This window comes from Watersipora subatra, chromosome 1, assembly GCF_963576615.1.
Source record: "Watersipora subatra chromosome 1, tzWatSuba1.1, whole genome shotgun sequence".
Classification (NCBI taxonomy): Eukaryota; Metazoa; Bryozoa; class Gymnolaemata; order Cheilostomatida; family Watersiporidae; genus Watersipora; species Watersipora subatra.
The window spans coordinates 10,519,598-10,544,274 of NC_088708.1; the positions used below are offsets into that span (position 1 = coordinate 10,519,598).

Genomic DNA, 24,677 nt, shown 5'->3' on the forward strand with positions numbered 1-24,677 from the left:
AGCTAAGACACTTACGCATGGGCTCGATCAGTCTGAATATTCATGCTTGTGATTAACTGGGTTCGTTTTAAGAAAGAAGTTATACATCTGTAAATATGAGAGAGAGGGGAGATAACTCTCAGTTGTCACAATGTCTAATTCATAAACAGTTTCAGCCACAAGGGGACAGTGTATACACATATACAAATAAAGACCATTAAAAGCTTGCAGTACAGCGAAGCTGCGAAATTACTGTACATGCATTTATATACAGTTAAAACTCGACTTGAATGTTAATGTAAGTGTTAATTAGTTTCAAGTCCTAAGTGCTAATTTAATGCTCGACCTTTACACGACCTTAACACACCAATTCACAACATACAATGTAAACTTTCAGCATATACAGTGAAACATGGATAACTCGCCCTCGGATATAGCGAACACATGGTTAACTCGAATGGATTTGCTTGGTCCGTTCCCACACAATGATAAATGGCTCTATATAATAGAGTTGCCCCGATTTTGGTATCGGAATCGGTATCGGTGCCGATATGAGTGTCAAGTATCTGAATCGGTATCGGCCGATCTTTTCTTAAAAAATCTGAACCTTCCGATACTTTTTACAGATCAACCATTTAGCAGAAAACTGTATTTTAGCCTGCTATACTAATAAAAAATCATCAGCTGTAAGCTTCTTACTTTTACTTAATGAATTTCAGGCCTGCCACACAATTTATTTCATGTCTATAGCCTGATCAACACAGCGAAGGAAACTTTTTAGCCAGAACGTAAACAAAAAGTGTGGTATTTCCCAATTACAGCGATAGGTTTTATTGCAAGCAATCACGAACAAGATAACAAAAGTGGGAAACAAGAACGCAGTGTAATATTTCTATTTACTAGCATTACGAAAGTAATTTAAACAGTCGACGCATAAAGTTATCCATCACTCTCTTGATCCTGACGATACAATGGATCGTTTGTATTGTACAAAAAACGGTAACCCCAGTGGCGTATCGGTATGTAGCCTGTCCTCCAACATCTGTTGCAAGGGTATCCCCCTTCAGTACGCTCGGCTACATTGATAATGATGGAAGAAAAGAGACGTCTTACTGAGATAATTGAATCACTAACGGTTTTTAAAAGAAACATTGATTTGCTCTAAACTTGTACAGGCACAGCAGTTTATCCAACAATAGAAGAGGGACTTCGTTATCACAGATAGAACTGTACCACTAACAGTAATTACCTTTATTTACAAATTACAAGAAACATGGACTGTTTTGTTACTACATGCACGGTATGTCAGTATGTGAATATGTATATATTTTTTTCCATAAATGCAAACAAATAAATACAATAATATTCATGTTTTCTTTGCATTATGTTTGTATTTGCATAATAAAATGAGCTACTATCTATGCAACACAAAAGATCTGAATCGGTATCTGAATCGGATTATTTTTCAATTAGGATCGGTATATCGGATTGGTATCTGAATCGGCTGGTGAATTTAGAATCGGGGCATCTCTACTATATAATTCGAACTCAACACTGTTAATTCGAACTGTTTTTAGCCCAACGGCTAGCGAAACGGTTGCTATCGCTTTAGAAAATCACTTTATTCCAAGCCATAGAGGTAAACCTCAACTTTTCGTAATTCATAAGCGTCGTTATTACTACCATCGGCAAAATATTTTTGTCAACGACTTTTCTAAAGGTTTGGTGAAATTTGATTTATACCAAACATCCGCGTAGCGATCACCCTTCGGAAGTGAGGTAAAGTGAGGTAATCTTTGCATAAACTTCAAGAAAAATCGGCAAAATTGATAGTGGGTAAAACGCTCAAAAGAAAAAGATGTCTTTTCTTTTGAGCATTTCAACAACGATCAAGTTTTGCCAATGTCAATCTATAAAACGTCCTGGCAATAACATCACCTCAAACAACGAACCAATCTCAAGTAATAGAAAAATCTATACTTTTTGATAAAAACGTTTTAAACTTTACATTAGAAGCATTTAATTTGAAACAAGCCATTTGTGCTTTTGCTTTATATTATAGTTTGTATATGTACTGATGTCTTTTCTTTTGAGCATTTCAACAACGATCAAGTTTTGCCAATGTCAATCTAAAAAACGTCCTGGCAATAACATCACCTCAAACAACGAACCAATCTCAAGTGATAGAAAAATCTCTATACTTTTTGATAAAAGCGTTTTAAACTTTACATTAGAAGCATTTAATTGAAACAAGCCATTTGTGCTTTTGATTTATATTATAGATTGTATATGTACATGTATCTACTAATAAATAAGTAAATACATGGACTTGTGACATTGCTCTGATAACTTGAACGCTCTGATAATTCGAACACTTGCTCGGTCCTTTGAAGTTTGAGTTATTCGAGTTTCACTGTATTTGAATCGACATGTGAAGTAGTTTTCAGCATACTGTGTTAAAATCTCTTTTAAAACATGACATCCGTGTAAGTAAAAGTAAAGAGGCATATATTAAAAGGAAAAGTGAACAATATTACAATGTATATGCTAGATTAGCTTTACCTAGTCTATAGTAGTACGTTGTGCTGCGAGTCTCTATCACTGAACCTATGCATCTCTGACCCAACACTTTCGCGTCTCTCCAAGTTATAACAGAAATAAATCTTCATTTTGTTGATTATTACTTTATTAATTTGTTTTTTCATTGAAGTACCTTATTGATTTTTATATAATGTATTTTTTTAATGCTAATCATAATTACACACAAAGTGTTAAATGAGTTACCATAGGTGTTTGGGCTCAGGAACAAATTAAAGTATGTATATCGTCATGGAAGTATTTTTTCCAAAACACAAGCGTTGCAACGTGGAATATATCTCAGAAGAAATTAACTTATTATATAAAATGTTAATTATATTTACTTCATACTAGTTGTAAGCCTGTCGGGGATTGTCTGGGATTTCTGTACTTTTCAAAAAGTTAGCCCTCAGCATGCGTGTAGATTCTTGACGCGAATTGCTACACTTCTTTCACAATAACATGAATATGTTCATTGAGGACGTCTTTAATGTATGCACCATTGTTAGACCTATTAACTATACAGTATATATATTAGTATATACAGTATATATTAGTATAGTTAATAGGTCTATGGTATGCGCAGCCACATTCTTGAGTTTTTAATCAGGTGGGTGTTTAAAAAGCCGTTTCTCAAGAACCAGACAGAAATTTGTAACCGATTTTTGGTGACCTAGCGGAGTTGCGGAGCTTATACGGGGAAAGTTTGGATGAAATTGGGCAAAAAATTTGAAAAGGCATTGCGTCTATGCGGACCAACATGCACACACAATGACAAAGTGGGATTTATTGCTCTGTTACATATGTGTCTGTGTGAACATTTCCCATTTTTCCATCGTTCATTCAAGATGAGTCTATTCCATATTTTGCCGCTTGGCTAAAAATACTTCGTAAAAATTTGGTAAAACTTCAGCATCAAATGTGTTGTTCTATTTTTCCGTTTTATTTTATGAGCAGCTGTTAGTGGAGACCTCCTAGAAACACCTATACATATGTAGTCAGAGTTAGTTTTTACTCTATATTCCAAACCATACTGAGTTCTTGCTCAACTCTCAACTGATTGTGAGATCCATGTGAGACATCACGTGTGTTACTTTTTCTAACTAAACTTTTCATAAGCTTCCTAAAGCGCAGATTTAGCATTACTGGCTAACCTGACATGATTCTATGAATACAGCTAGAAGGATGAACGACGATCAGGATGGTAACATTGTACTCAGTAGAATCTATCTATTGCTTCGTGTTGTTCTTTTCTAAACATCACATGTGATTGTTCACACTCGCGATATTATAATTACTTACATCAGTATTTTTGTGCGCATTGTGAGAATAATTTTACTGCATAGGTCTGTGACCTAGGAGCATGCATCATCATCGCTGTACCGGATGTTATAGGTTACTTTACTCGAGCTTACGAAGTCTAGTGTTGTGTATTGGTCTCTTGTTGATCTCATTTCACGCATTTCGCTCATATTCTGTAAACATAATTGCCACTTCCTTGTAACACTTCTACTCCTTGATGTCTCCTCTGATTACCCTCAACATTCCTTCTGATTTGGCAGACGGTTATGGAATGTCTCTCTTTCTCTCACAGATGTTGTTCAGCCCTCTAGTCAGTCACCTTCTCTATGTCTTTGGTTATTGGATAGCGGTACTTGTCTTTACGAGGGCCAAACCTTGACATTTCTTCTGGCCTCATCTATTTGTTACCTGATCAGCCTGTCTGCTCCTATGCGTTGTATTATGTAATGTTCCTGTGACTACCAAGTACACGTAACATGCCAATTGAGGCTAAATATTAAGCTGAGGTGCTCATAGAAGGGTGAGTAGTCGTCTTCTCTTGCTGACTAATACCTTTAAGACCGTACTGATGCATATTGATGTATTGTGAAATGCAAATATTCATTGTTCCTGTTGATGCTTAACAAACCTTTTATCACATTGTAACTGTATTTTGTAGCAATGGATGACTGTGGTCTAAGGTATGTCCTTGCGGTTGGCCATGACACATACCTCATGAAGACTCTCTCACCAGCCCACAGGCTAAAGTTTCAGCAGAGTGGCTTCTCGTTCTCAGACATAATATGGGGTTTCCATTCAGAATCAGAAGAGGTGACTGTTTTTTACTCAGCTTTTTCACCTGTTTAGCTACCATGTTACATATTGTATGCTTGCTATACCCAATACTGCGTACACATTTGCTCATTTGTCACGCTTCACATTTCCTATGTTGATCTCGTACCTCACACTCGTATCTCACATTAACCATATCTTACATTTGACATATGAATGAAAGAGATATGAGGGTGTCAAGCAAGCTCGTGTGTTGCACTCGTATGTCACATTCATGTGCCACCCTTGAATAACAATTGGACACGCTTCTATGTTTAGCTTGTGTGCCAAGCTCGTGTGCCACATTTGTATGTCACACTTACATGTCACACTCATGTGTCACACTTGTGTGTCACACTCATGCGTCACATTAAATGTGCAACAATGCCGTTATACAGGCTTGCCATTGACAGGAGAGTTTTGTATATATAGGAAATGGTAAACTCTCTTCCAAGCTTCAGCAAAAACGAACCAACATGGGAGGAGGCACGAACGTTTGGGGTTGGTTGGATTATCAGCAACATCAATCTACTGCGAAGGACTGTGGAGAGGATAGCCAAGACATCTTTCCAGAAGAGCAAGGAGCCGATGGACTCGGCCATTTTCTATCTGGCCATGAAGAAAAAAATGATATTGTGGGGTTTGTACAGGTTAGTTTTAGGCTTGTTCAGCGCTTACTATTGCGCAAGAGACAACAGAGCATGATGTCTTTAAAGAGGGGGATGGCATGCTGTGCAATGAGTCTTTGCTAGATATCATAGTAGATATGAATATTCTTGTGTACATGTTTCCTATTTCTCTAAAACCAATCGGCTATTTATTTACATTATGGCAAACTATGCGAGCGTATGCAGCGTTAATAGTGATTGTTGAAAAGGGGAGTGAACCACGATGCTATTATAGATGCCTGTAATTTATGCTTCTTAGACCTTTTATAGGAATTATGCTTGTGGTTTCACAACTATGTTACGTCGTATCTCGTATTTCCGATCGGTAATTTGAGACAACATGGTAGCAGCGAGAGCAACAAGGGCATGCTAACAACCCTGTGCTCACCTGTGCTCAAGCTTAGGGTTAGTTACTCTGATAGATTATCTACTCAATGAACACAAAGTAGCATGGAGAGAGTTTAACCATAGTGAATGAGAGTCTAGGAAGAAAAGCGGGTGTGCGAAAGACTGTCCTTTGTCAGTTTTTAATAAGCTAAAGCATAACAGAGGAATTTTGTAGTTGTTTCTATTATGTGACTTTGTTCAGGTCCATCAACAATGAGAAGATGCAGAAGTTCTTTAAAAATGACTTCAACATTGATCGCTGGCGGAAAGCAGCACTCAAGAATGCCTACCAGCTATTAGGCCTGCAGAGATTTTTGCACGCTGCTGCCTTTTTCCTATTGGCCGGCTCTTTGAAGGATGCAGTTGATGTGAGATGATTTAATTTACTAATCTCTGCATTGATCACCCCTCATGCTCCTGTTGTTATCTAATCTCTGAATGGTTACTAAGCTCTGCATTGATCACCCCTCATGCTCCTGTTGTTATCCAATCTCTGAATGGTTACTAAGCTCTGCATTGATCACCCCTCATGCTCCTGTTGTTATCCAATCCCTGAATGGTTACTAAGCTCTGCATTGATCACCCCTCATGCTCCTGTTTTTATCCAATCCCTGAATGGAACAAGCATTCTAGTGGCCGACAGCCTTATAATGTTGAGCCATACCAGCAGTTTACCTTACTCTGACAAAGGCATAACATTACATTCATACCTTGTTGTACATGAGTAATGAGATAACAGAAGTCATGCTTTCCTTAAAATTAATGCAATTGCGAAATCACACACAAGTTTATGGAGTGATCACTAATTAATAATTATATGGAGAATATGAGAATATTAATAAGACTAATATAATCTAAGATGCATTGATAGTTACTTTATAACCATAGTTATACCTAAACTGTCACATTATGTGTTACATAAAGCTAGCATAGGTAATAGCCAATTGATGTTGTTTGAAGGTTAGGAATGTGCAGGCTTACCTCTAGTCATAATCTGGCCAATCTTTACAAGTTATTAATTTATTTCTTTTCCAAGTTATAAACTAACATTGGATTTTTTTGTGGTTGAGTGTTGAAATAATAATCATACTTGCCAAGCATCATTATATTGGCAGCATCGGTATAGTGGCAGGCAGCAACATCATAGTGGCAGTATCATTATATTGGCAGTATTGGTAGTGGCATCATCAGGTATAGTTGGTTATCTCAATGGCTGCCAGGTGTATTCCTTTGGTCCTTTGGCATACCCACATCTGTTGATGTTACAATAGTGTAAAATGGTTCTGTGACTTTCTCAATGCTGGCTATATATGTATTCAACCAGATAGCTGTGCGTTTCAGAGGTGACTGTGTTGTTATGGTGATCGCTGCTATCATTGACACACACCTATTTTCATCATCAACTAAGTCAAGAAAATCAAACTAAATCAAGAAAGCTTTTGATCTTGCATTTGAATATCATTGAAGCTAGTTTTGTTACCGAGCAACTTGTCTTGTAGATTTGCATCAACAAGCTGAATGACTTGCAGCTGGCACTTGTCATATCCAAGCTCTACACTAGTGACCTCATGGAAAGCGGACTTTCTCAGGCTGTCCAGGACATACTTGACGATCAGGTCTGTATGCATCTTGTTACTTTTTAGAAGGTTGAATTTGCTTTATGTATATCTCAGCTCATACCAGTTAGGCTACTGTCGCCAATAACAAATTTCTTTTAATATTCTCACAGATATTGGGAGGAGCGGAACATGATGAGCTTTTATGCCACCCTGACCCATTCCTTAGGAGCATGGCACTTTGGACGTGCAAGGAGCACAAGAAGAGCCTCTCAACTTTGCTTGCAAGAGACGTAGGAGTGGGCCACCCAGCCTACCAGCAGTATATATGTGAGTTCTCTTTAGACTCTTTATCTGTTTGTACATGTAGCCATGTTTAGCGTCATTGTGTGCTGATCATAGTCGATATACTCAGATTATTATGAAGAAGGGATATATTCACTATCAGCGTCATAGATGAGGCGGCTTGCAAGTTGCCTTTCCTTTTATTTATTATATCATTTTGATGCGAAGGGATGTGTTAGTTGGCATCGACAAATTTGAGTTTTATTTTCATATTCATGTTATACTGATGCTATTTGCAATATGAACTATGCAGATTAATGTTCATTTTCTTGCAGGTCAGGAAAACGTGTCAGTCTTTAACTTCTACAATTACCTCAGGACGCATCCCCTCCTTCTTAGACAAAAACTTGCCTCAGAGGCAAACAACAAAGGCATGAGAGCAGCAGCAGTTCTTTCTGGTTTTAGTCATGCTGCCGTCGAGTCTGACAAGGTTTGTCTTTTGTGTCTCATTCTCTTGATAAATAAAATCACAATCAACATATATCAGCTGTCACTAAATGAGATGGCTCGCTACTGTCTGCCTGATACAACAACCATCAACTGTGTAGTCGTAGTTAAGAGAAGACAATTGCTTATACCGAATTTGGTCTGGCGTGGCGTAATATCAGTTGTCTCTAGGCAAGTGTGTTAAGGCAGGCGTGAATTTATTATTGAAGGTAGTGACTGTGAATGAAAGGATTACTCCTGCTGAGCGCAGTCTCTATTTTCACACTGCCCATGAGCATTTTAAAGCTGGTTGTCCTGCCCTCGCTTTAGAAGTTCTAACCAAACTGCCCCAGGTAAGTTCTTTTGCAGGTCAAGCATTACTTGTTTGCCTCAGCGATGTGTTTATACCTGTGCATACCACTCGCTGGCTAGTGACACGTGCTAGTTCAATATTAAATGTTCTATTTCAAGTTTTGTATGATATTAAAAATTCCGTTTAAATTTGGAAATGGGATTTGTCAGCAGCAGCACTAAGTGCCTACTTTATGATGACATATATCACCTAATGGTAGCAACAAGTGCCTACTTTATGATGACATATACAGACGGTTTCCAACCTACGAACGCGTTACGTTCCGAACGATTGTTCGTAAGGTGAATTTGTTCGTAAGTTGCTTCAGTGCTATATTTTGTATTATAATTTATGTTTAAGGCCTATATAAGTATATTGAAGGTTTATATAAGTATGTTTAAGGCTTGTATAATTAACCTGTATTGGTTTGTACTGAAAAAAAATTTAATAAAATGGAAATAATACTTTGGTGGACGCCGGGCCATGACACTGCATTTCTTATTTGTTGTCCTTTCTATTATAATGTTGTTTTAATCGTTATGCTATCACTTATCGTTGTTGTCTTATTTTTTGTATGTGTTGTCCGTTTATTATATCATTGTTTCACTCGTTATGCTATTGTTATATCTGATATACCGTCATAACACCATCACTTATCGTCACTTAGATTGTTGTCATACCAACGCGCTAGCGGTCCTATTCATTCACCTTGTTAGCCGGTGTTCTTACCGTTTACCGTTAGCCGGAACGGTTGATATTATTGTATATAAATGAGTGCGCTTATTTATTAGTTGAGCAGAGCAAATAGCCGTATGCTCCTCGGCTGGTGAAATTTCCCTCGTTGATTAAAAGCTGAATAAAACTACATGCACTCTCTTATCTTTATTTATTAGTAGAGATTTTGCCAAGTAAAGGCCGGCAAATCTCTTTACAATACGTATGTAAAGTTCAAACAAAGTTCAAACAAATAATTCGAAAGTTAATCGAGTTACGAACAACGTACATGCGTTCGTATGTACCGTTGTTCGTAACTCGTATGTTCGTTAGTAGGGAACCGTCTGTATCACCTAATGGTAGCAACAAGCGCCTACTTCATGATGACATATATCACCTAATGGCAGCAACAAGTACCTACTTTATGATGACATATATCACCTAATGGCAGCAACAAGTACTTACTTTATGATGACATATATCACCTAATGGTAGCAACAAGTGCCTACTTTATGATGACATATATCACCTAATGGCAGCAACAAGTACCTCCTTTATGATGACATATATCACCTAATGGCAGCAACAAGTACTTACTTTATGATGACATATATCACCTAATGGCAGCAACAAGTACTTACTTTATGATGACATATATCACCTAATGGCAGCAACAAGTACTTACTTTATGATGACATATATCACCTAATGGTAGCTTTAGGTACTTACTTTATGATGACATATATCACCTAATGGCAGCAACAAGTACTTGCTTCATGATGACATATATCACCTAATGGTAGCAACAAGTACTTACTTTATGATGATATATATCACCTAATGGCAGCAACAAGTGCCTACTTTATGATGACATATATCACCTAATGGTAGCTTTAGGTACTTACTTTATGATGACATATATCACCTAATGGTAGCTTTAGGTACTTACTTTATGATGACATATATCACCTAATGGTAGCTTTAGGTACTTACTTTATGATGACATATATCACCTAATGGTAGCAACAAGTGCCTACTTTATGATGACATATATCACCTAATGGCAGCAACAAGTGCCTACTTTATGATGACATATATCACCTAATGGTAGCTTTAGGTACTTACTTTATGATGACATATATCACCTAATGGTAGCTTTACGTACTTACTTTATGATGACATATATCACCTAATGGTAGCTTTACGTACTTACTTTTGGTCACTATCACTTAGCAGTAGCAGCAGTAACTTACTCACAATATAAGCCTCACCACAGCTAAATGTACATAGCACAAGTGATGGTATCCTAGCGATAAGTCTAAATATGTATTCATGGCAACTATAACGTAACAATACCCATCACACAACCATAGCCTTTCAGTAGGTGAATGTGTTGTAACTATGGCAACTGTATCCTAGCAATAGCATGAGACACTTACTACATACAACTATGGCATAGCAGAATTAAGGAGTTATTGAATTGCAAGATGGCCGATATCAGTAATGAAGAGGAAGAGGAGGAAAATGAGAACAAGCCCAGCAGTGAACCGGCATTGACCAATGGCATCAATACAAGGGACTCCACTGATTGGGCTGCTCCTGTCAGTAGCCAGAAATCTAATGACATAGACTGGGGTGCACCAGCCAGCTCTCAAACATCAAATACCATGGATTGGGAAGCTCCAGCTTCTGGTAGGTGTTACTAGTTGCTAGCGCTATCAGCGGTTTGGCGGATCTCATATTTACTTCTCTGTCTTCTGTCCTACCTTGGGCATAATTAGTGACATATCTATATATCACTTTTTACGCAGTTTTTCAAATTTGGGTTATTTTACCGAATCATAGATAGCTCAACACCAGGCTCAGAATTATTTATGCCAATAGCGAACTCTGTCTGTTTTAATGCTTTTCCGTACTTATAGGTATGGATTGGGGAGCTCCCGTAAGCAGGATGAAAGAGGAGGAACCTCCTTCCTTTCTGTTGTCATCTGATGATGATAGTGACAGTAGTGATGAAGAAGGTCTGGTCATGAAAAAGGTTAGTAGGTGCCTGTTTACCTTTACAAAGGAGCTACTAGTTTGTAGGTGCCTGTTTACCTTTACAAAGGAGTTACTAGTTAGTAGGTGCCTGTTTACTTTTACAAAGAAGTTACTAGTTGGTAGGTGCCTGTTTATCTTTACAAAGGAGTTACTGGTTAGTAGGCACTATGTACTTGCTTACTTTTGCAATCGAGCTGCTGCTGTTCCGACTTTGGACAATCATGCGATGTCTGCTTTGGTTTGGTGTGCTATTCCTTTTTATGCTCTACCTTCATAACAATTTCTGTTAGTTTTGAAATGTGAAATATGCAATACTCTGGTGTTCTAGCTGATTTGTAGGATTACGCTACCAGAGTCTCTAGAATGCCACAAAATTTGTTATAGGTTTGGCTAACATTGTTGCTCGATTCATTTTACACGAGAGAGGTATTTTACATGAGAGAGGTATTTTCCTATATAACATTTCAATGGGGCTTATGGAAGGGTTTTCTTGCAACTTTTCCTGACTTCACAGATTGTATCGACAGCGGAGGAAGATTTGGAACCAAAGAAAGCTGTAAGACCCACAAACCTCTTTGCTTCGCCTTCTAACAACATGCTTGTATGTCCAACTAATATATTCACGAATGTTCTTTTATACCTTTTCTGTGCTGGTTTAATAAACAGCAACCCAGTTTTTCTAACACTTAACTTTCACTCCGGGTAACCTTGAACTCAATGCAGATGCCGTGCTGTGTATAACTCAGGAGTCTATGTCATAATTTGTACATTATTTTCATTTAAATGCAGTTTTTTTAAGGCTAGATACTACTTGCATACAAGCTTGCGTGTGTTTAAACTCCCAATGAGACTTAGTTATTGTCAATTACTAACATGTGCCAAAGTTTGTATGTACAACAATATACCAGGCATTACCTTGCTTATATTGTTGGAAATATTAATGTCTAGATAGTTATCCTAAAGTAATTATAATGCAGCTAATATAACCCTAATAGGGGCTGATATAACCCTAATAGGAGCTGATATAACCCTAATAGGAGCTGATATAACCCTAATAGGGGCTGATACAACCCTAATAGGGGCTGATACAACCCTAATAGGAGCTGATAATGAGTTAATGAGGCGCCATTAATAGGCTGTGATGTTTGTTGTATAATAAATTTCCTCAAGTCGTCAGATACAACAAAGTTTAGCATCAAAACTAATCTTGGAAAATTTGCATTATTTATTTTCCATACAATGATTAGTGTGAGATGTATGTATTAGAGTAAGATGTATGTCTAAGCTTTTACAAGGGACTCCTGTATTATCTCAGGTACTCTAGATTTTCCTCTCAACCATAATGCTTTGGTTAGCCGTTGTGTTTACTCTTGTCATTCTTTTATCTACTGACTGGTATTTATTTTTATGTAACTGATACTTTAAGATGCTTGCATGGCTAGCTGAATGAATTCATATGTGGACAGCTTTATATTTTATAACGTACATATTATTTAATCGTAAATGTACCTTTATACTCTCATGCATTAATATGGAAATTTTCAAGCTGGTTGCGATTTCATAACCTACATATACATATAAAAGTGTGTCATGATTCTTTTTGTGGCATACATACGTGTTATTGTCACATATTTTAGAGTAATGATGACCCAGAAGATAATGAGCAATGTAAAGTAAAATTTGATATCATGGCACAACAACTCAAGTTCATCGCCTGCCTCAAAGTGGCAATGGAGGAGTTGGCTACTCTCGCTACTGGCTTTGAGGTTGAGGGCGGACAACTACGGTATCAACTTTATATTTGGCTGGAAAAGCAGACAGAGGTGCTGGAAGTAAGTGATGGTGTTATCGCTACTTTCAGACATGGGCATGTAGCCAATCTCAAAACTCCTTGTCATGACGTGTTCTCCCTGCACTATGATTTCCTTGTCTATGCAGTCACTATGCAACTACTGTGAGACCCTAGATGAAGTGGAGAGTGAGATGCCGATACGTAAATCTTCTTTTGTACCTTCTGCATTAGAGAATGACAAGCTGTCTGCGAATGATGATACATCAAGCAAGTCAGCTCTGGTTTCTGCACATTCTACACCTCAGATGGTATGCATCTATATCTATGCACAGTAGAACCAAGGAATACAGTGTTTATGCATTCTTGGATTGAATCGTAAGATGAAATCGCCGTATGGCGGGTCCTCTTAACACATGTGCTTTTTGAAGCTTCTATTACTGAGAAATGTTTATGCAAAGAAGCCTGTTTCTGGTGACTGCTCAAAATATTTCTGAAGTGGGCCAGCACTTGTCATCAACACTGTCCATCAACACTGTCCATGAGACGACTTGTGGGTATCTTCCTAGGTGTTTTGTGCAATAAATTTAGCAAGGTTTATCAATAGCTTTTCTTATTTCTGCCGATGACGTTGATTCTACCTCAACCTTTTTTTGTATCGTTTTATTAGTTCTAGATCTGCTTGGGAACCAACAACTTCGGGAACCATAACTAACAAAGTAGTTAGATGTAAGTAGTACAAGGCACAACGTAAATGCGATATTGTAAACATTCACAAAAGATAACAATTATGCAACCTTCTGCTGATTCTTCATTTAGCTCGCTGTAAACAATGGATAACACTTCATATCGACCTCAAGCCACTTTTGACTTCAAGTCATTTTTGGCTACACCGTAAGGGGACGGGAAAATATTGTAACCAGGGGCCAAAAACATCGTATTACACATCATAACCTGATAAAAGTATCCTAGGGCCACCATATCCCGGGTTTCTACTGTATATACATGTATGTATGCATATGCATATATGTATTTATATGAAAATAGTTTAAAGAAACGCTTGCCTTCAGCCACTGTCAGTTGTAAGGATGTGGTCTTTTCTCTATGTACCTATGTATCTATATAAATGTATATATGTATATGAATGTATATATTTATATGTACGTATATATGTATGTATATGAATGTATATATGTATATGAATGTATATATGTACGTATATATGTATGTATATGAATGTATATATGTATATGTACGTATATATGATCCCACGACCAAACGAGCGGAGCGAGCGTTTAAGAGTTTTTATGATAAATGCATGTGCACACAACTTACGAAAGTTATTCATCAACAACGTCGTAAACCCTTGTTTCGAAATGTCATCAACAAATTTAACCATCATTTTGTAGAGTCATTAAAGTATAATAACGATACAAAACACATATAAGCCTATTTAAATATGTTACCAAGTCTTTGTAAATTGTCGACAGTATCTTAAAGCTTACCCATCTGATCGGATTATACACAAATCGACAGATTAATTTGGCCGAAAATCGCTGCAAAACGCTTGAAAAGCTAGGTTTAATAAAAGTTAAGACCGACCTACGATACACCAATAAAGCCGTGCGACAGATAGTACAACTATTTAGCAGTGCACATTTCACGAGAAAACCGTGCTCATTTCACCAGTCTGTGGCATTGTTTACTTGTAATCGAATTTATCCGAAGGTTTCTGTAATAAACGTAGACCGTTTGAGGTGTAGACCGATTTACAGGTACGAAATTGTGGTACACAGTTATCAGCCTATGTTTTTTTGTCCCATCACCGAAGGTTTCATTAAATTATTTAAAATGTTAGCCGAAATTCTTTACAACTTATGTACAAGCTAGGGCCAAACAACAATGCCCCTTTATGACGAGAACATAGTCAACCTCAACATAGAGAACGAGTCAAGGTCTTACCATGGCTAAGGCTGTCATTGATATAGGCCACCACGAAATGACCGCTGGAATATCGTTTGTTGCTCTCTCTCTCAAGTTCGAAACATTAATGACTTACTTGTTAACAACTTCGCTAGGGTCTGCATCACTCGATTAGCTATCAATGACCAAATCCTACAACGTAAAAGAGAGGAGAATAGATTGCATGACTTTTAACAGAACGCTGAACTTATCTAACTTTTCTATATTTGTTGAAATTGTTATTTGCACCTTTTTGAAGTCGTGCTCCCTCAAATTTATTTTATGTCATCTCGAACAACTTTCATTTACACTATACTCTGTCAATTCCTGCTGACAACTACTTTTTCAACAACCAGCACTGCCATTTTTTTTTTCCGTTATCACTTATTCCATTATTAGGTCGTGGGCTGTATGACAGGGGAATTTCTCGTTGTATATATGCTTGTATGTGAATGTATATATGCATATAAATGTATATATGCCTGTACATGTATATGAATGTATCTATGCTTGTATGTGAATGTGTATATGAAGAGATATAGAAGATAAGTGTTTGTTGATTTGGTGTCCCATCAACTGACACATTACTGAAAGTTAAAGCAGTGCCACTCTATAAAATACTGTAATATCTCATGGGTTGAGCTCTTTGTGAAAGGGTCAGCGAGCCAACCTGCATGAGGTGATCACTGCTGACAGACTTGACTTCGAAGCGAAGCAGCTCAGAATGGCTAGAAGGAAGCACTGGCTGAGAAGAAACCAGCAGCTGCTGAGAACCTTGCTAACGTACTGCAGTCTGTATGGGGCGAGCGGTGGAGGCCTCGCATGTATCAAAATGGAGCTTATTCTACTGTTGCAGGTATACTCACAAACTAGGTATTTTAAGGTTTAGTTGAAGTGTTGTTGTAGATGAAACCTATACAGTAATTATTGTGATTTATAGTGTATTTTACCTTCATTGAAAAAGCTGTGTAGTTTATTCCGTAGAGATCGTTTTAGTTATGCTCAAAGTTATTAAATGGGTTACGCTTCACAGTAGCCAGGTTACAAATAGCCTGTTCTCTTGCGTTACCAAGTGAGAAGTTTATAGCATTATCTTTTCTAGAGATTATATCTCTGAACAGACTCCGCTAAAATAGGTTGTTTTTCGTTATGGCAATGAGCAGGAACTGCAGCAAGACCGTACCCAGAAGCAGCTGCTCTCTCCTCTACCGTTTCCCACAACACTTCCTCTGCTCTCCGCTAGTGTAGCAGCGAGCAAAACTGTCACGGCTGATCCCATATCATATCTTCAGAGTTTTATTAAAGAGATGCTTAATACCATCCTCTCAGTGCAGCAGGTGCCCGACTACACAGGAAATCTGCATCTCGTCGTTACCCTAAGGTGTCAAGCTATATATCTCTAGCACTCTTAGCTATATAACTCTAACATTCTTAGCTGTATAACTTTAACATTCTGCTCGCTTTATCTTTCTCGCGCTCGGTTAACTATATCCTTGTTGAACTCTGCTAGCTATAGTTTCGCTGCTCTAGGATAGATATAGTTTTCGAAACTGTATCACAGATCTCTTTAATTTTTATATTATGTATATGTGGAGTAAACCCATGAGTCAGTTTACATAATCTGTCTTACATTCGAGTGTTCAGAGGTCGAGGTATACACCTACATGTTTTTCGTCACATAGCTTGTTTACAATTACAATAGCCAGTGCGGCACAGAGTTTTATATTTATATAATACAAGCAATAAGCCTGGTGAAGCCTGAGATTTATCTCATTTTTAACCAGACAGCCCGCAGGTGGTTGTTTAAGAGGCTGATTCTCAGGCACCAGACAGGCGAATATTTTTAGCGACCTGGTGGAAGATGCAGCGCATAAGCGTGTGAAATTTGAATGAACTCGGCCAAACAATGTAGAAAAGCGAGCATTTGTGCTTGCTTATTTCACAAACAATCATCAGTGTTTAGCTCAGATAACCTCCCTCTGTGTCTGTTACAGAAACTTGAGTACAGCTCTCTCATCCTGCATATACGAGTGTCTGTGTGATTCAGACAGCATTGTTGTAAGCAAGGTTAACAGTGATGTTGGACTTGAGGGCTTCACTAAGTGAGTTATCTCTTTTTATGGGCTATGCCTATTCTTCCCTTAAACCATATAGCATTGTAGTCTACTTCCTGCATGTACTTCGTTGTATTTTTTATAATTAGTGGAAGAAATTGCTAGCCAGATTGGAAGTTAGTGCTGAAGTTTCTAACAATTTCCTTAAAAAAGTTGTGTCAGCAGAGCTTTTTTGAGGAATCACTATTTTATTCAGGTCATTAATCCTTGTTAGGGCTTTGGATAGGTCAGGCAGCGCTATCACAGGTTTCTTTAAGCAGCTTTTATGGTTCAGACACACGCAGGCATATGCAGGTATTGGAGAAATGAAATTTCCCAACAAATTTAGCCACAAATACAAAACTTTAATTTTTTTGTAGAATTTAGATTAGCAAGGTTTAGTGCGAGTTATTAATTATTTTGCTGTGTACTTTGAAAGTACAAAAGTATACTTGAGTTGAAGCTGTGGTGATCGTATCAAGCAACAGTCATTTTGTTAACAGACATGGTTTATTCCTAGGATCAGTACTTCAGTTGTATACAAGGACAGTTGTCTGATGGCTGGTGCTCGCAGCAAGCATCAATCACACCAGTATAAAGAAGAAGAGTTTCCCACAACACAACCTTCAAAATGGCCTGGTAGGTAATTTACAGACAGCGATAATCCTTCTCTTAATAGAGTTATTTTTTCAACTCTTCTCTCAACCTTCCTCATTTTTACATTTCTCCAGGCGTGACACAGTTGACTTCAATGCTGATGCGGGAGCGAGACAGCGATGCGCCCAAGTTATCTCTAATGTTATGCGAGTCTTTCTTCTCAGTCTATCTATCAGTACTAATCCATGCCTTGACTTTTTATGAGACAAATGTGCTCTACCGGCTCGTGGCACATGAGCTGCAAGAAGATATGTGGTCCACCCTTTTTGGAGGCGGGCTCAAAACTCTAATCAAACCTCGCACGACCTCTTCATCCGAAAGTAAGTATTCTTGGCATTTTTTTTCAGAAAATCTTTTGTTTATCAATTTTTATGTGTACCGTTTTTATGAGCTGTTCACCCATATGATAATTCTTTTAAAAGATAGCCAGGCGCCCGTGCCAAATGCTGAGATGGACAAGCATAGAGCAAATCTTGTAAGGAAGGTGGTGCAAGGGCCTACGTCCAGCCCTACTCCCGCTCGACCTGCCAATAAACCAAACTACTGTGAAAAGTTTATACCACCAAAGATAAGCATGGTGAGTAGTTTGCATTCCTTTGGAATATCAAACAGCACACTACACGGCTGTTTGTCACAGCGTGAAGCACTAGTTACTTATATCTACAAATTGTTTACAGTAGAATATGCTAAAATTCACTTTGGTTGGACTTTTCCTATCACTAAACTATGTATGAATGAGCCCCCTGTTCAGATTTCATTCAAAATTCCTCCTACACATTGCTTTGGGACCTCTCCGACTTGGCATAGCAACTATCTTTTACATAATGCATTGCATTGTTTATCGCACAGTCACACCTCTACTCGCGATCACTTTGGCATACACTCTTTCTAATGCGCAATGTCAAATTCAAGCAAATATTTAAATATTTAACTCTGCACCCGAAGTAAATTTTAACATATGAAGTGTGAAGTTTCCCGAACCGTCACAGTTTTGTAATAAGGAAAATGAAAGCGACAATTTAAAAGTAATGTAAAAAATGTATAATCATAAATAATAAATAAGTTTAACCTTCACCTAGTCTAGGTTAGAAAGATTTAGGCTGTGAGTCTATCATTGCTCCTTTCTTGTATCAACAAGTCTACATTTCTAAAGTAATGACAAAAATATTGTTAATTACTTTTGCAGAGATTTATTTTTCTCTTTACATCTCTCAATAGTACATTTATTTTATGCCTATGTGTAATTGCATTATTTATTAATACTGTATTCACACGTAAGCCGGGCAAGCAATTAAACCAATTATAGTGTATTTTTAGGGGAATATTTAGTCCTACGTGTGATGATTTTAACATACAAATAAAACAAACTCTTGAAGATGGTTGACTGCAGTAACTAGGTGACTTCAAAGTATTTACACATGATAGTTTGAAGCCTGGCAGTTGAACCCCCAGTTCTTGTTTTATCCATTACAGGTCAACTACCTGTTTAGCAAGCCAAGCAAGGATCAGGCATCATGTGGTATAGGTTATGATTCTGATGACCCTGACGAGCTTGATGATGATGAGGAGGATGAGCTGACCTGTGGAGAGAATACAGTGTGAGTCCTTGCAATATCTATCATTTACTAAACATGATATATTGCCTGCTTAATCCTATGGATTATATCCTTAATCTACAAAAGCTGTAAATTTTGTGTTGATCTCACGATTAGCAAAGCTGATTTTTGTTATAGATTTTTTAGTGCAATGACTTAGAATTGTTATTAAAAATATTCTTTTTGGTCCCAACTGGCTAGAGAAAGATGTTTTCCTGTTACGCTGTTTCAAGTAGTTCAGATTTTAAGAAATTTCCTTTCTGATATTGGTACTGGTACAACCTGATATTGGTACTGGTACTACCTGATATTGGTACTGATACTACCTGATATTGGTACTGGTACTACCTGATATTGGTACTGGTACTACCTGATATTGGTACTGATACTACCTGATATTGGTACTGGTACTACCTGATATTGGTACTGGTACAACCTGATATTGGTACTGATACTACCTGATATTGGTACAACCTGATATTGGTACTGGTACTACCTGATATTGGTACTACCTGATATTGGTAGCACCTGATATTGGTACTGGTACAACCTGATATTGGTACTACCTGATATTGGTACTACCTGATATTGGTACTACCTGATATTGGTACTGGTACTACCTGATATTGGTACTAACTAATATTGGTACTGGTACTACCTGATATTGGTATTGGTACTACCTGAAATTGGTAGCACCTGATATTGATTTTGTACCTGATCAATTTAGTCAAATTTTAATCAATAATAGGTAGCAACTGCGCTGATCGCTCACCCTAATGCATTCAGAATAGCCATGCACATACTTGCACATGTAATTAATGTAATTAATCATTGATCTTTAATGACCAAGATTAACTTTTGAGAATAGATGGAGAGGAGCTGATAGGTGTCCTCTTCTGACAGTTACCTATGAGTATTACTGTACGAAGCAGTTAAACGTTGTAACAAGTGTTATGACACATTAATTAATATGTAACGTATTACATGGTTTAAATGGTTTCACTTAAATCTATTATTGATATAGTTCAAGAAAATAGTTTATTTTAGGGCGCACTTATCATAGTCTGTTTCACAACAGAGGTTCTTCTTTGTTACTATCTGACAGCTGCATAAGCCCATGAACATATCATGCAAATTATTTGGTCTTTGCAGAGAGAATGAGGAGCATATAGACCCGCATTCCTATTCCTGGTATCTTATTAGACTCTCCATAATCAAACACGTTATCCACTCTCTAAACAGATTCCTCTCTCTTGTCGGCTTTGAGCCCTCCGGTGAGCTCTGCTTATGCATTAACCTTTTGGTTGGCTGTTAATTTGATACCTGGCTTGCTGTTTATGTAGCATACATTGTTAATTTGATACCTGACTTGCTGTTTATGTAGCATACATTGTTAATTTGATACCTGACTTGCTGTTTATGTAGCATACATTGTTAAGTTGATACCTGGCTTGCTGTTTATGTAGCATACATTGTTTGATATGCTGTATATAATTGTATATGAAATTTTCTCTAATAACTGGTGGTATCTTATTTATTCTTCTTGCACTTTCTAATGTGGATTTTTACTCTTTCTCCTACAAGCTGTAACATATTATTGAAGATTTGCCAAGCTGTTCGCCTCTCTTGCACTCCGTTTTGAGAAATCTGGAGTGCTGGGAAAATCAGTTGGTTAATGAGGTGGACAGTATGCCTCCTCCAACCACTGACTACATTCCTGGGCTATGCAAGGATTATACCGCCACTGGCCCCTCCATAAATAAATATCGTTCCATGCTTCACTCTGACAACAGCCCTTTTCGGTTGGTTCAAATTAAAGATCTTTCTGTTTTTCTCCTGCTGCAATTCTATATAAAAGTGAATTATGGTTCCATTCAAATCTTTGTTCATAAACAATATAAGCAGGTTCCTAGTGAGGTAGTTGATTAACTATTAAAGGTTGACTTGCAACAAAATTTACATTACAGTTATTTGGTGTCAAAAGATTCACCTTATTTTACTCTGCTGTGTTGTAGGAGCAAAATATGTGGAAATGTGATTACAAGCTCTTAAAAACGCAAAAACGAACAGTTAATCGCAGCCATCACGAAATTGCCATAGGTTGGAATCCCTTTCCAAAACGGCTCAAATGGGACTTAATTGAACAAGATGGCTTCTGTTTACACTTTCATGCAACCTCATTCGTCGAAATATTTTCACAAGTATACTTCACGCATTCAATAAAACCATGTCTATTGTGCTTGCGCGTCTGTTTCTTCATCATTGTTATGCTGTCACTTTAAGCACTGATATCTTGAAACCTACCATAAAAATTCGTTTAATTTTTTAACCTTAGCTCGAAGGAGTGCATATCATTCTCTGATAAACATGACAAGCCTGTTGGTCACCTGTAATAGTAGAAAAATGCTGCAAAAATTAGTCGGGCTGTTTGGCAGGAAGTATGGGTCACATGATCAGATTACGACTAGACGATTAGACCAAACCGAAACAAAACTGTAAAGTAGCGAGCATCTATATTTGATATGGGCTCTTCGGTAAAACTCAAAGTGTTTGTCATAAACTAGTGCTACGAGAAGTTTTATATTGAGCCTTTTATTGACCTTTCAATTCATGTAAGAACATCACATGTCAAAACAATAACCAAATGGATTGACTACGTCAGAGAAATAAACTGATTTCAATCTACGGCGGTTTTGTGATGGCTGTGATTAACTGTTCGTTTTTGAGCTTTTTAGAGCTTGTAATCACATTTCTACATATTTTGCTCCTACAACACAACAGAGTAAGATATGGTGAATCTTTTGATACCAAATAACTGTAATGTGAATTTTGTTGCAAGTCAACCTTGAAACAAAGGAACTTAGGCCAACTTAAGCACTCATCCAACTCCTAACAACGAATGAACATTCCTCTGGTTGCAAGGTTTATGTGAAAACTTGTTGCAGGTCTAGTCAGCACTCTGCTCTGCCATGCCGTCGTCTCTGGTTCTTTCTGGTGAACCAGCCTCATCTCCAGTCTCTATTTATTAAATATCTATTTGGCAAACGGAGGAAATTCATGCGAACAGGAAGTGAAGCGGTGTGTATAGATTTCCAGCTTTACAACTCATTGACATGTAGCGTTACTTGTATAAGCTAAGCATAGCTTGGCATATTATCTGTGATAATATTTGATTTGACAAGGTTCTCGTCTGATGTTATTTGCTGCTAGATGCCCACAGATGTTTTGTTATAGTTACCCTAGATAATTGCTTGGTTAAAGCAGTTCATGTGAATTTTTCCATGTCATAAGATTTCTTAAAGTTTTTTGATCGAGATAGGCAAGAATAAATAGTACAACCAGTTTGGTCACTAGCTAAAAACAAACCATAGATAGACAAGAATAAATAGTACGACCAGTTTAGTCACTAGCTAAAAACAAACCATAGATAGACAAGAATAAATAGTACAACCAGTTTAGTCACTAGCTAAAAACAAACCATAGATAGACAAGAATAAATAGTACAACCAGTTTAGTCACTAGCTAAAAATAAACCATAGGTAGACAAGAATAAATAGTACAACCAGTTTAGTCACTAGCTAAAAATAAACCATAGGTAGACAAGAATAAATAGTACAACCAGTTTAGTCACTAGCTAAAAACAAACCATAGATAGACAAGAATAAATAGTACAACCAGTTTAGTCACTAGCTAAAAACAAACCATGACCTAACTCTAGTGGTGAGACTGCCGTGTCACCGGGCACTTCTAGTTGGCCTGCGCGGCTGATGAGCTGCGAAACATTCAATGTCTTAAAACATAAATCTGGTGACTTTTCTCACTAGTTTCCTTGTTGCCAACATTTGTCATGAGTTATTCTGTAAAATCACCAGAAACTTGCTATTCTTTACCTTATGTGTCTACTCTTGTTGTTCCTTGTGTACCTGCAGGTATTAATAGCCTCCTGTAGTACTTACAGGTTCTTTGTATATCTGCTGATTCCTTGTTATCTTCACCTTAATGTAACAAGTATATATGCACGCCAAGCTCACTCGTTCCCCTTGCCCAAAAATTCGTTGTTCACTTGCATCACCAGATTCCTTATTTTCTAGTACGACCAATTATAGGAAGTTTTATATCACTTTATAAGCTTCTCACACAGAGTATTTATTTACAGTTTGACCCCCAGAAGTTTGAGGCGAAGGTCATTCACAAAGACCCTGAGGCGGTGAATGCCTTCTGTCTCAACACCGTCACCGAGGCATCGATTGCTGCAGCAACTCACAAGGAGATTATTGAATTAAATGTTTCAACTCTGCTCAATCCTCCTATCTGGATGGAGGATGACTCCGATGAAGAGGGTAATGAAAGGTAAGTGTCACATTTAAAGGCATTAGTTGGAGCTGCACAAGAAATTTTTTTTTAACTTTTAATCTGTTTTCTGTTTTTACGCAGCTCGGACTTCGTTTATATCCCAGAGAGGAAGTCGGAGATACTATCTAGCATGTCCTCAGCTAGTATGATTGGTTCTTCACAGACAGGACGCGGCACGATCATGGTAACTTACTCGCGAGTGTTGCTATTTAACATTATGCCTAATAATAAAAATATTTTTAGAGTTACTCCTCAGTGCATCTGCATGCATATTCATTGCTGCTAACCTTATTGCATGCAACATTCTAGCTGCATGATCTATGTTTATATTTGTTTATAATGAAACCTCAGGTCTATCTCAATATGAGATCTTAATTTTATGCATTTCAGCATAAAAGAAAAAATCGATATCTGGTAAAACTGATGTTGTATTTGTTGTTGTGTTACTTGCTCAAACAGTCAACCTGATTTCATGAAAGACATCATTTGGTTCTTGTTTTTGTCAGTTAATGCTCTCTATGAGTTACCATATAGATTCTCACTGAATTTTACATCAGTATTATTTTGCCATGCCAATGATAGTGCCTACAATCATCTCTTTTACAGACGATGAAGCATCCATTTGCAGACGTGAAAAGAATGGGTGCTCATCCGATGTTTCCATATTGTATGTATCAATCCATTAGTAGGCATATTAGACCTTGCAGTACTAGTGTATTAGTTATATTAGTGTTTATTTATTGATTATATTATCATTGTAATGTATCCGTAAGGTCTATTACCAATGCCACATTTTTTCGACACAAATTCATGTAGTGCAAACTGTTATCAAAATCATATCAATAAAACAGTGCCGCTACAACAAATGCAATGCAGGTAATCATTTTAGGTTGCAGGTACAAATTTGTGTCACCAAATAGCTTTTATAACAGTTGCAATGCATATCATTCTTGATTAAAATAATTGTACTGAAGCCTTTTAAAAGCTGAATTAAAACATTTTAATATCTTACTCTCCACAAACTACAAAATGTTGCTCCAGTTGAATTAAAGACATCGCAACAAACATTTTT

At 37.3% G+C, this 24,677-nt stretch overlaps 1 protein-coding gene across 1 annotated transcript in view; it reads left to right on the forward strand.

Moving 5' to 3' along the window:
• LOC137398415 (dmX-like protein 2) overlaps window positions 1-24,677 on the forward strand; it is a 73,511-nt gene that overhangs the window by 40,891 nt on the left and 7,943 nt on the right. Inside the window, exons 33-57 of the mRNA XM_068084542.1 lie at window positions 4,517-4,668; window positions 5,101-5,318; window positions 5,926-6,091; window positions 7,223-7,339; window positions 7,453-7,609; window positions 7,900-8,054; window positions 8,281-8,403; window positions 10,604-10,808; window positions 11,039-11,154; window positions 11,671-11,757; window positions 12,794-12,988; window positions 13,095-13,256; window positions 15,563-15,763; window positions 16,071-16,288; window positions 16,902-17,009; window positions 17,521-17,639; window positions 17,732-17,977; window positions 18,080-18,234; window positions 19,131-19,255; window positions 20,405-20,526; window positions 20,856-21,054; window positions 22,198-22,330; window positions 23,409-23,602; window positions 23,687-23,789; window positions 24,212-24,272. Coding sequence (XP_067940643.1) covers window positions 4,517-4,668; window positions 5,101-5,318; window positions 5,926-6,091; window positions 7,223-7,339; window positions 7,453-7,609; window positions 7,900-8,054; window positions 8,281-8,403; window positions 10,604-10,808; window positions 11,039-11,154; window positions 11,671-11,757; window positions 12,794-12,988; window positions 13,095-13,256; window positions 15,563-15,763; window positions 16,071-16,288; window positions 16,902-17,009; window positions 17,521-17,639; window positions 17,732-17,977; window positions 18,080-18,234; window positions 19,131-19,255; window positions 20,405-20,526; window positions 20,856-21,054; window positions 22,198-22,330; window positions 23,409-23,602; window positions 23,687-23,789; window positions 24,212-24,272 — 3,837 coding nt within the window. The remainder of the gene's footprint in view (window positions 1-4,516; window positions 4,669-5,100; window positions 5,319-5,925; window positions 6,092-7,222; window positions 7,340-7,452; window positions 7,610-7,899; window positions 8,055-8,280; window positions 8,404-10,603; window positions 10,809-11,038; window positions 11,155-11,670; window positions 11,758-12,793; window positions 12,989-13,094; window positions 13,257-15,562; window positions 15,764-16,070; window positions 16,289-16,901; window positions 17,010-17,520; window positions 17,640-17,731; window positions 17,978-18,079; window positions 18,235-19,130; window positions 19,256-20,404; window positions 20,527-20,855; window positions 21,055-22,197; window positions 22,331-23,408; window positions 23,603-23,686; window positions 23,790-24,211; window positions 24,273-24,677) is intronic.